The sequence below is a fragment of the Gekko japonicus genome, unplaced genomic scaffold (genome assembly GCF_001447785.1).
Source record: "Gekko japonicus isolate JY-2015 unplaced genomic scaffold, Gekko_japonicus_V1.1 scaffold2553, whole genome shotgun sequence".
Lineage (NCBI taxonomy): Eukaryota > Metazoa > Chordata > Lepidosauria > Squamata > Gekkonidae > Gekko > Gekko japonicus.
Genome location: NW_015160912.1, coordinates 228,498 through 240,895, shown reverse-complemented (window position 1 = coordinate 240,895; position 12,398 = coordinate 228,498). Strand labels below are relative to the sequence as shown.

Sequence of the window (12,398 nt, the reverse complement as noted above, 5' to 3'; positions counted from 1 at the left end):
TTTTTCTGAACATATTTGGGTTTTTCTTAATGGCAGTGCATTTGTCACCTAGGTTACACCAAGGTATAATTTCACAACATTTCAAGTCCATGTAGAATTTCAGACTCTTATCATACAGGTGCTACTCAAATCTTGGTAGATGGATGAGGTATATGTATTAAATATTTGTATGCTCTCTTCCTTCCTCCTTCCCAAAAGGGTGAGAGTGAGTGACAGCTTCAGCCTGGCAACTGCCGTGAGCCAGGAAAGTGCTTTTTAGTTGTCGATCTCTTGCTCCAAGAGGCATGTGTTCTGAGTACCTCCACTATACTGCCTCCTATAATCTTAGGTGTTGCAATTTTGATTTCAGTCGCTATGCCAAAAGAAAGGACAGTTTTGCATAGAAGCAAACCAATTTGTGTAATATAATTAGAACTGAAGGTTTATACTTGCAGGTGATACTTCAAAATAGCCTATTGATACCCACATTCAAGGTAAATTTATATATTCATTATTAAATTATCCATCCTAACTGAATTTTCCTACTCATGTCTCTTAAATTAAATGTGTTGACTTCCAGTATTAATACTATTTTGATTGCCAGAACTGTAGTTCTTTTTAGATACAGTTCATTAAATTGCACTTACAGCCTGCAGGTAGTATGAACAAAAGGTCATAACTTTATCCTGTTGAATGTGACTCCTTTTTTCTGTGTCAGCTGAATAAATATATTTGTCCTTAGCAATATAGTCTGCCTGTCATGCTGATATATTTCTGTCATTTGTTAGATTACACTGATATGGCTAGTTGTATGCACCATCCAAAGCATGTTACAAAACATGGGGAAAAGTTACAAATGTAAACAAGCTTGTGAAGCAAACTGTAATCCTAAGTACTGCAGACTTTAAAGCACTTGTTTTGGCACTATTCTTTTTGGAATTCACTGCCACAGTATGTAGTGATGGCCACAAGCACAGATGGTTTTAAAAGGGAACCAGATACTTTCATGGAAGATAGGTCCATCAAGTGGGTACTAGCCACGGGAACCTCCATGATCAGAGGCAGTAAACTGCTGAATACCAGTGCTAGGAGGCAACATCAGGGAAGGCCTCTATGCTCTGCTGATGGACTTCCAGAATAACTGATTGGCCACTGTATGAGACAAGATGCTGGACTAGTGGTTTGATCCAGCAGGACTGTTCTTCTGTTCATCTGTGAGAGCGTCCAAAAGACTTGGAGCACTCTTGGAATCGAGCTTTCCTTTTGCCCTTTGTTCAACACATCATGCATGCCTGGCCTCTTTTACAGTGTATAAACCAGATTACCTTTAACAGGCAATTCTGAACCTGGGATGCCATCAATGCTCCCTCTAAGGTGTGGAGTCTTGTGAGCAAAAATTCTACTTTGTGAGCTACTGGCATGACAGTTGTGAGCGAGCAACTTGGCTGCTGCATAAATTAGTTTGCTCTAGAGCCATCCTTCCTGAGCAAAGACAAAAATGTGTGAGCCAGAGGCTAAAAAACTGTGAGCTAGCTCACACTAACTCAGCTTAGAGGGAACACTGGATGCCATTGTGAGAAATGTAGGTTTAAAATCTTTCTGTGGCAGATAGCTAGCAAGCTAACTGTAGCATGAGATGTTACTTAGGTTTAAAGTCTGAAGATCGTGAATGGGTCCACATTAAATGAAGTAAAAACAGCATTTGGTCTTCAAAACATGATCAGTTTTGTAAAGTAATCAGATTTTTTTGGAATGGAAATGGGTTTAAGGATTTTTACCTTAAAACAGTGGAGCAACTGACCTGAGATAAATTGCCCAGTGGATTTTTAAGATTAAAATGACAAATGAGCTAAGCAAGCTGTCCTTAAAATAGCATATTTAGTAAAAATAGCATGCAAGAATCCTAGAATCTTACAAGAATCAGATCTTCCACCAAATCACTGTAAAGTAAGGGGGGGAAATGAAAAATGAATTATGGGTGGGTGCATTGGTGGCCTGGCTGATAAGAAACTCTGAACTCTCACTCTTCCTTCATTTTCTCCCCCCAAATGAAACCACACAGAAACTTCACTAAGTATCTCAGGCCCCATTGCTGATGACTTCTTGTAAGGTCTTAAGAAGTGGCATGCCCATGGGGTCAGGCATTTTCTGTGGCTGTGCTTATTTTGTGAGAAAGTCTACCAGTAGGAGGCACCCACCCTCTAAGCTTTTCAGAAAGGCAAAGCTGCTCCTCTAAAATCCTGTATTCAGTGGAATATGATAGTTGCATGAATAGCCTATGACAAGAAAGAAGCTGGGTGGCACCACATTTTTATCAGCTCCCAACAGCTGCACAAACAAGCTACTGGTGAAATGTCTAGTAAAGAATGGTACTAGTAAGTCTGTAAAGTGAGTCATATGTTGCAGCTGTGGGAAGTCCAATATTCTTGTTCTTTACAGACTGAAATGCCAGGAACAGTTCATGTTATTTGCAAGGTGCCTGCTTAGGGATGTGGCTCAGTAGAACATCTGCTCGGCATGCAGAGAAGGTCCCAGGTTCATTCCCTAGCACCCCCAGTTAAAGGACCTGGTAGGAGATGATGGGGCAGACCTCTGCCTGAGGCTCTGGAGAGCCACTATCAGTCTAAGTGAAAAATACTGACTTCGATTGACCATAGCTCTGATGCAGTATAAGGCAGCTTCATACCTACTTCCTACGTTAGTTTCAGGAGTTTGAAAAAAAGGTCGTGATGGGGAAGGGACATTGTATAAATAATATAAAGGTTGGTTATCACCTTGAAGATGTATTTTTTACGGGAGTGACATTTCGGTCCTCAACAACTATCGGGCTGTCTCTCGAACACGTTCATTCACAACAATAAGGGAACACTGTTTGCAAGTACCAAAAAAGGAGTTAAGGGGGTGCCCTTCCTTAGACTCCTCCCAAACCTCAAAATAGTTATTTGAAAACCCCCCCCCCCAATACCAAAATTTGAATTACCCCCCCTAAATAATATAAAGGTAGGTTATCACCTTGATGATGTCTTTTTTACGCGAGTGACATTTCGGTCCTCAACAACGACCGGGCTGTCTCTCGAACACGTTCACTCACAACAATAGGGGAGGAAAGGCGGGATCGCACCAGCAGCAAGTGCGGGGGGCGCAGGGGGGGGGGGGCTCCCGGCCGCGCCCTCACAGTTTTCTCTTGCCTTCGCCCGCCAACGCGAAGCTATCTCAGATGCGTCTTTATCTCACTCTCGTACTTTATCATCTTGTCGTCCAGGTGGGTAGCCGGGTTGACCTGAAGCAGCAGAACAAAGTCGGGAGTCCAGCGGCCCTGGCACCTACAAAGTTTTATTCAAGGCATAAGCTTTCGTGTGCGTGCGCACGAAAACTTAACACCTTGAGTAAAACTTTGTTGGTCGTAAAGACGCCGCTGGACTCAAACTTTCCTTTTTCTCCTACCGTCCCGCCTTCAGTGAGCAAGAAGCGGACTCCAGGAAATTAGAACTACAACGTCCGGCAACAAAACCGGAGGGCTCACAATAGAGAGCCCATGAGAGAGCGGCTCCTCACGTAGCACTATAGTGGCGGCATTCAAACGGGAAGCCGGAACAGCGCCTCTTTCGGCCGTTTTCGAAAGATCAACCCGGCTGCACTGACGTCACTACCTTTTGAGTAAAGCTGTCTGCGATTGGTAGAGGGGAAGGGTATATATAGGCGTCATCGAAAGTCGCGGGCCTCTTTCTCTCCGATTCCTGAGAGGCCTCCATACGGCGTTGCAACCGAGTGAGTTCTGTGCACGCGGCTCTGCGAGGAAGAAGGGAAAAGGGGGGGCTTTGGGGGAGAAAAGGCGCGACTCTCTCGTGCTGCGGTTGCTGCAGAGGGGGGGAAAGGGGCGTCCGGTCTTCCCGCCTCCCCTGTTTAACCGGGGCTTAAAGCCTTCCTGCCTGAATAGAGATCCTTTCGGATGGGCTGTTGTAAAGCACTGAAACAAATCAGACCGAAAGCTGGTGGAGCAGCTGAATTTTTTTGGCCTTTATTTCCGTTGCCCATAGAAATGCACGCTTTAAGAAGCTGCATGCTAGTGATTGTAAATCAGTTTGCTCACCTAGCATCTTCCCCCAAGCAGATCCTGTTGCAGTACGTGTATGCAGATGATGTTAAAACGTCTACCTTAAATATCAGAATTGATTTTTCTTCTCCAGTTTTGCTGTGTAGTGTCTGTGAAAGGCAGCTCAGAGAATCCATTAGAATGGTTTCCTTCAATTTGGATTGTGGCCCTTTTCAAGAAGGCTTAGCAGCTTGAAAGCAAGAAATTGCAAGTAGATAAATAGGTACCGCTTCAGTGGGAAGGCAACAGCGTTCCATGTGCCTCGGCGTTTAGTCATGCCGGCCACGTGACCACGGAAACGACTTTGGACAGCACTGGCTCTTCGGCTTGGAAAGGGAGATGACCCCCGTCCCCTAGAGTCGGATTTGACTAGCTCTGGTACAAGGGAAGCCTTTACCTTTACTTATGCATGCTTTGAAGTTAGTAACAGACCCCCCCCCCTCCAGTGGCACTCAGCAAGCTTGAATGTACCTGTTGGTATAGTGGTGATGAAATGGAGAATGGCCCTAGTGTTTTAGAAGGCTTTGAAGCAGGTCACATATATACTCAGTCATTCTGTTTTAGTGTAGGATAAACCTGTACTGTATGAGTACAACCAAAAAATGGGCGAAAAACACAACCCTGCAGAAGAAAGGAAACCACAAAGGTTGGAACAAAGAGAAAGAAAGTAAAATATAACTATATAATTTAATAATACATTCAGAAGTGTTAAATTTGTTATTTTAAAAACAACAATCCTGTGGTTCAGTGTATAAATACTGAAATACCCAACATAAAGACAAATGTTTATTTTCATAACTACAGGTTTACAAGTACATATTGTCTCCATATGCAAGACCCAATGCCAAATGTGTTTTGGAACTGGTTTTCCTCAGTGGTATAATTCAAACTGTGCACTCCATTAATTTAACAAAAACATACATAAAACTAGTCATATACAGAGTGAATCTGAAATGAAGGGAAAAAAGAGAAATAATTACCCATCATGCTGAAACACATTTGGTATTGGTTCTTCCATATGGAGACAATATGTACTTTTAAACCTAACTGTAAATGGATATTTGCCTATATATTAAGATTAGGTACTTATATGATGAACAACAAGATTGTTGTTCTTAAATGATATTTTAGCACTTCTGAATGTATTCTTAAATTATATACAATATTTTGTACATTTGCACTACATGAATAGTTATATTTTCTTTTTCTTTGTTCCAACCTTTTTGTTTACCTAAACCTGTACTGTGCCTCTGTTTAAGATACACTGCTGGGTGGTAATATTTTCCACAAGCCAGTTTGTAGTTAAGATGAGACTATGCACCTAAAATACTACAGTAGCTTTCAAAAGGATAAGCCTTAACGATGATACAATTATCTCCTTTTGGCATGTGTTTTATTTGTGACCTTCCTCTCCATCTAAAATACCTGCAAAGCAGCTTGCAACAATGAGTTCTGGAGACAGTACAGCTATGTAAGAACTGGGAAAATGCAACTTAGCTAAAATGTCTGATAAAAAGGGGTAGTTAAAATAGTGTAAAGCAATGATACATGATTTATGCAATTTTGGAACTTACGCCTATTAAAGTGGTTGAGATGATACCCTGTATAGTTTCGTGTTCAGATTTAGCCAAAGCTTTTAGTAAAGCACGATGATGCATAGCATGCTCAATACTGGAGCTGTTTGACATGCTTTCAAAAGTTACAAAGTTTTCAATCTCTGCAGTTTAACTTTTTGTTCTACAGAATGCTTTACAACTGTATGTTTGATTTGGCAATGGCAGAAGTTGCTCCCTTAATAGATGGCAGTTTATGGACAGAAGTTGTTGCTCCCTTAATAGATGGCAGTTTATGTCTAAGAGTAATGAGGAGGTCACACAATATGTGGTAGGCAAATGTTATTAACTTAAAATCATTCTGTTCTAGGTTTCCTGTCGTTGCTTTTAAAGGAAGCTTTCACAATGTCCGGAGGCCTTGATGTCCTGCAGATGAAGGAGGAAGATGTCCTCAAATTCCTTGCTGCAGGAACCCACTTGGGAGGCACCAATCTAGACTTCCAGATGGAACAGTACATCTATAAAAGGAAGAGTGATGGTAAGTGTATTGTAACAGAATAGGGGAGAATCTTTTAATTGTGGTCAGTTGTCACAATGTCAGTGGCTTCTGACCCCAGCGTTGTGGAGGGTTTTTACTGTTTCATGTTTGTTAACTGGTTTGATCTACTTTTTGCTTTTTGTCTAATTCTTTGTTGAAACCGGAAACAGAATGCTGTGTGATGTAGTGATTTAGGGCAGCAGACTCTAATCTGGAGAACTGGTTTTGATTCCCCACTCCTCCACATGAAGCCTGCTGGGTGCCCTTGGACCAGTCACAGCTCTCTCAGAATTCTCTCAGCCCCGCCTACCTCTCAAGGTGCCTGTGGTGGGGAGAGGATCGTAAGCTGCTTTGAGACTCCTTAAGGTAGAGAAAGCAGGGTATAAAAAACAACTCTTCTATGCTAAAGTGGTAACACAGTTGACAATTCTAGCTTTTGTAAGTTTTGAGTTAGGAAGTCTTCAGTCTTGGTGATTTGATAAACAATCTCAGTCTCTTTAATAATGTGGGTATGATTTGGCTGAAGATAAAGCCGGAGTGATTTCAATGGGAAAATAAAACACAGTCTTACTGTCATCAATAAAACGTAAGCAGGCCTAGCTAGCTAGAGGTGACTCATGTCTAGGTTGCGAGCTTTTCTCTCTTGTACTGCAACCTGCAGTGCTTCCTGATGGCCTGATCCTCCGGGGGTAGTTGGACCTCTGTGGACAGAGTGGGGAGTGTGAAGTGGAGGTGTACAGTGGGAGAGGCAGTTACCTGTGATTCCCTCTTCCACAGGTGAGAGTGCTTTCTGCAAGTGGGAAAGGAGGTTAGGATGCAAGGCACTGAACACAATCAAGCCAATCCGAAAATAGTGTAAGGTTACAGTGATACCTAGAATTCATGTTTTGTTTTATGTTCTCCAGTTTGCAGGACAATCATCAGTATTTTCTTCAGGGGGAATTTTTCTGACATTCTGACATTTTTCGCTATTACATGTCAAACACATAGCACTGAATGCTGGGGTGAGAGTTGATGTGCTGTGCGTGGGTTGTTGTACTCTGTGCTATTGTCTGATTTGCACACTGTTAAAGCTCAGAGCTGAGGCCAGTTTCTGGCCGGTGAACTCTTGAGTGTCGGAAGTGTGCTATAGCAAAACGCTGGCAGGATTTTCGCTAACGCCAAGAGAGTTCTGCTCTGTGACTGGAGTTTGATAGTACTCACTGCCACATGCCAACTGTAATAAAATGGTCACTGTTAGTGCCTGGACATCTGGAGAATGTAGATCCCCCCCCCCCTATTTTGAACTGATTGGTCACTTTGAATAGGAAATGGGGACAAGCTCCTCTTGCACAGGACCTCATAAGTGCCCAGGGCCAGGCCACCACATTCTCTGATTTGATGGCACTATTTTCAATAGCTGAAGGAGGAGAAGGAGATCAACTAAGTTAAATAGAGTCTCCTTCCAGTTGCACACTCTTTTGTCCTTGTTTTTCAAGTTACAAAAGTGGAGAGAGGAGCACAATGAAGTGACATTTTCACATGTGCTGTCTCATCCCTCCTAGTCTTTTAAATCCATTCATCTTCCTCATTCACCCTTTTGTGTAATTTTAACAAGTGTGTTGGGGAGAGATAGGCAGGGTGGTAAACAGGAACCCTCAGCAGGCTTTTGCATTTCAGTCATCCATCCTTAACTTAGATCTTGAAATATTTAGGGCGCTTTCAGTGTTCCCTCTAAGATGAGTTAGAGTGAGCTAGCTCACAATTTTTTATCCTCCAGCTCACACATTAGCAAACTAATTAATGCAGGAGCCAAATCGCTTGCTCACAACTTTAATGCCAGTAGCTCACAAAGTAGAATTTTTGCTCACGAGACTCCACAGCTTAGAGGGAACATTGGGCGCTTTATATCTTATCAATTTTATCTTTTTTCACAGAGTTAGTGAATTCAGATGTTACTATTAGATATGGATAATAGGATCACATTATTACTAGCAAATATTTTTTTGGCGGTAATTTAATGTAGAAGGGGATAATTTAGGGTTGTTTCAGTCTGATACTGCTTGTGGCCAGTTGGCCGTTAAAGCAATGCTATTTAAGTAAGTAACTTAGACTCTTATGATCTCGTGTTTAGGCATTTATATCATCAATCTGAAGAGAACCTGGGAAAAGCTGCTTTTGGCTGCCCGTGCCATTGTTGCGATTGAGAACCCTGCTGATGTGAGCGTTATCTCCTCCAGGAATACTGGACAGGTATGGGCATAGTTGCTTGAGTAATACCCAGCCAGAGTTTAACTTGTCAAGAAAAATGCCCACTGTTTTTTTGCTGTGGTGTTTGGAAAAGTCTGCAAACTGAACTTAAAGTAGGAGCCAAATGTGTTGATGCCTAGAAGTAATATACTGACTCAAGGCCCCAGCTGAAAATACAGTATAAATTGCTTTAGCATCCTTTCTGTAGAACTGCTATTTCAACTTTTGTTTTTAACTTCCCTTCTTGTAGCGTGCTGTTCTGAAGTTTGCTGCTGCAACGGGCGCCACACCTATAGCTGGCCGTTTCACTCCTGGTACTTTCACCAATCAGATCCAGGCTGCCTTCCGTGAACCTCGCCTTTTGGTGGTCACTGATCCAAGGGCTGACCATCAGCCGCTGACCGAGGCATCTTACGTAAACATCCCCACCATTGCCTTGTGTAACACCGATTCTCCCCTGCGCTATGTGGACATTGCTATCCCGTGCAACAACAAGGTAGCTGATGTTCTGTAACACCTGCCCGTGTTTCTCTTTGAAAGGCATCTTCTAGATGTAATTTCAGATCATCTATTCTGCAAGGGATAGCCAAATAACTACCTTGTTTTGATAGTTCACAGGGCTGGGGTGGGGTGGGGGTGTAGGGATGATTTGCACACTGTTAGAGCTCAGAGCTGAGGTCATCTACTGGCCTGTGATCTGCTGAGTGTAGGAAGTGTGCTACATCAATGTTGGCAGGACTTTTCGCTAGCACCATAAGGGCATTTGTGGCCCAGTGAATGGAGTTTGATAGTGATTCTTGCCACAGCTTTTTGGGAAACAGAAAAAGAGAAATTGGTTGCTAAGGTTGAATCAGGAATACCTGTTGTATGCTGGTGTGTGTAAACGTCTGCTAAACATGATACTTAACTAGAGCATTTTACTTTATAGTTAGTTTGTGGTGTAATATTGCTGTATTGAGCTCATCCTTTGTCAAAACTTGTGCTTATTGACTGTCAATAACTTTGCTTATTGACTGTCCTACCTCCATTATCTTTTCAAATAAGTGTTTGGTCCTAAAATGTCTATGCCAATGTGTCTTTCAGGGAGCTCACTCAGTTGGTCTGATGTGGTGGATGTTGGCTCGGGAGGTCCTGCGCATGCGTGGCACCATTTCCCGTGAACACCCATGGGAGGTTATGCCTGATCTCTATTTCTACCGGGACCCTGAAGAGGTAAAAACCATCAGATTGATAAAGAATTGTTGTGTTCTCGGGATAACGAAGGTTGCAGAGCACTTGAGGATATGTTATAAACGTCAAGAATCCAAGAGCAGATGGCATTACTGTATTGAAATCAGTGGTTATAAGTTGGTGGTGGATCTTGTTTGGAGGCATGCTTAAAGTAGCGCAGCTGAAAATTGGGATACTATTACTAAGGCAACAGCTGTGGTGGCGGCAAAACCATCTGAAGGATGGGAACTTTGTCAGACTCCTCTGTTCCTCTGGCGCTAGCGCAGAGAGTGGCTTGTGCTGATTGCACCCCAGTTGTATTTTAATTTATTAGGGGGGGGGGTTTGCTTATAATTCTTTTTATTGCACTATTTGACAAAGCATTGAGATTGCAAACACTGCTGGAAAGGCAGTGCACAAACTACTGTCACTTCCCAAATGTAAAGTTGGTGCCGTTTCCTCACCTTACAGGAGGAGGAATAGAACCTCTAATTTCAGCATACGTGGTCTCTCTTCTCTTTCAGATTGAAAAGGAGGAGCAGGCTGCAGCTGAGAAAGCTGTTACGAAAGAGGAATTCCAAGGCGAATGGACTGCTCCTGCACCTGAGTTCACTGCTCCTCCACAGCCTGAAGTGGCTGATTGGTCTGAGGGGGTACCAGTGCCCTCTGTGCCAATACAGCCATTCCCAGCTGGTAAGTACCCGAGAAATGGTACTGTAATAAACAGGGTGAAACAGAAAAGGCTAAAGTTTAGATGACTGCTTCGTTTGAGCTGTGTGATTTCAGGGCATATTGTGGACAGACTGCCACGATAAATCTCTTATAATAGGTATTGATCTGAAGCTGGGGTGGGGTGGTGGCATTGTCTTCTATTTAAACTTGTGTTACGTCTTATATTTAAAATCCCTTATGGTCATTTTATGTTTGCTTTTTCAGAGGACTGGAGTGCACAGCCAGCCACTGAGGACTGGTCTGCAGCTCCCACTGCTCAGGCAACTGAGTGGGTGGGGACTGCCACAGAGTGGTCATAATCTATTCAGCAACAAGTGTTCATGAATACAGTGAAAAAAACAGAAATAAAGCTCTTTCTTATGATTGAACATGGCTTGCTTTTTCTTTAGCGGTGTATTCTGCGATTCAGGTTTTCCTTTCTTCCCCCCGTATTCATTTTGAAAAGGGTAACTAACAAGAGGCTCAGAAAAGAGTCCCAAGAGAGATTCTTTAATTTGTTGAATAAAATGATAAATGCTGAGCAGATTTATTGTCATGAGACAGTGTTTTGTGTGCAGTTAATTTAACAGATCAAACCTGTGTATACAAAATAGGCTTTATTTCCTGAACTTGACAAGTATCGGCAACTGAGATGTGCATTCTGATCTTCTGCATGTTCCCTGTACATGCCCATGCTTACTCAGATCTGGCCAGTTGGAACTTGGGTTCAAGCAATGGTTAAAGTATAGTAGTAATATGGGAAAATGCCATGAGTTGAATTGAGAGTGGACAGCACAGGGTGGCAAAGGTTAGGTCACCAACAGTTCTTCCAGATTATTTCTAGCTACTAAATGACAAGGTTCAGGAGGCCCCATTCAAATTTGCTGTTTCCCCCAATTCTTGCAATAATGAGAAAACATTGGTAAAGGTATTTTATGCCAATAAAGGTCAACTGAACTGAACTGAATAGAACAAAGTTGTGAGTCCAGTGGCACCTTTAAGACCAACAAAGTTTAATTCTGGGTCTAAGCTTCCGTGTGCATGCCCACTTCATCAGATATGTATCCAAGGTGAAAGGTGCCACTGGACTCAAACTTGGTTTTATTGCTTCAGACCAACACAGCTAACCACCTGAATCAATAATTTTTATTTTTCATTGAATCAATAATTTTTATTTTTCATGATCCCTTTGAATTATGTGTTTGGAATGGGATAATTTCTGAGTTGCCAGATTGTGTCACAATCATTTAAGCCAGGTTTAATTTGTCTTTACAGACAGGAAATCCTTAATTTAAGCCAAAGGACCACATATGGAAATTTTGTTCTGGGGAAGGGGTTTCCCTTATTTGGTGAAGATTAAAGTAGTTAAAAGTGCTTTTCTTTTAGCGACAAGTACTGCATTATGTTAAATTAGAAACTCTTCCTTTTCCTGTAACTCAAGTACCTATAAACCATACGTCGAAACATTTTATCACTGCTTTGTAACAGCATAGATACATATGGCTAAGTATCATACGTCGAAACATTTTATCACTGTAACAGCATAGATACATATGGCTAAGTCACATGTGCATTTTTTAATTTTACTGACAATAATTTTCGTTTCTATTCTGAAATATTCTGTAGACGATCAGTCCAGGGACTGATAAATTGGCTATAAAGTAAAAATATATATAATGGGGGCAGCTAAAAAGGATATGGGCAATTGAGTCAACTTGACCCTTACCGTAAGTACAGACTTAAAAGTAGAAGCTTTTAAGTTTATTCCTTCAAGCTAAGTATTTCTGTATCACAGATTGTTGGTGAGCACACAACATCGTGGCATGTGAATGGTCATTTGTTGTACATAATATGAGATCTGAATTGTGCATTTCTTTTCATATCAGCTCTTTTAGCCACAGTGACATCTGATGGTGAAATTTATTTGAAAATCTTACACTTATTAAAGAAAAACTATACCTTTTGGGATCCTCACAAAAGGTACCTTCATTAACGTTTCCATGAAGTGTAAGTGTGTTTAATAACGTAAAAGCTACAAAGTGGACTGAAAGCATCTTTAATTGGTTAGCCCTAGTCTTGGATTTCT

At 41.9% G+C, this 12,398-nt stretch overlaps 1 protein-coding gene across 1 annotated transcript; it reads left to right on the top strand.

The window, feature by feature from the left end:
• The first annotated feature begins 3,659 nt into the window (after positions 1 to 3,659).
• RPSA (ribosomal protein SA) lies at positions 3,660 to 10,700 on the top strand. The gene is made up of 7 exons (XM_015424344.1): positions 3,660 to 3,747; positions 5,996 to 6,163; positions 8,277 to 8,395; positions 8,643 to 8,888; positions 9,476 to 9,604; positions 10,126 to 10,294; positions 10,538 to 10,700. The coding sequence occupies exons 2-7, from the start codon at positions 6,031 to 6,033 to the stop codon at positions 10,630 to 10,632; spliced, it is 891 nt and encodes a 296-aa protein (XP_015279830.1). The 5' UTR covers positions 3,660 to 3,747; positions 5,996 to 6,030; the 3' UTR covers positions 10,633 to 10,700.
• The last annotated feature ends 1,698 nt before the right edge of the window (positions 10,701 to 12,398 follow it).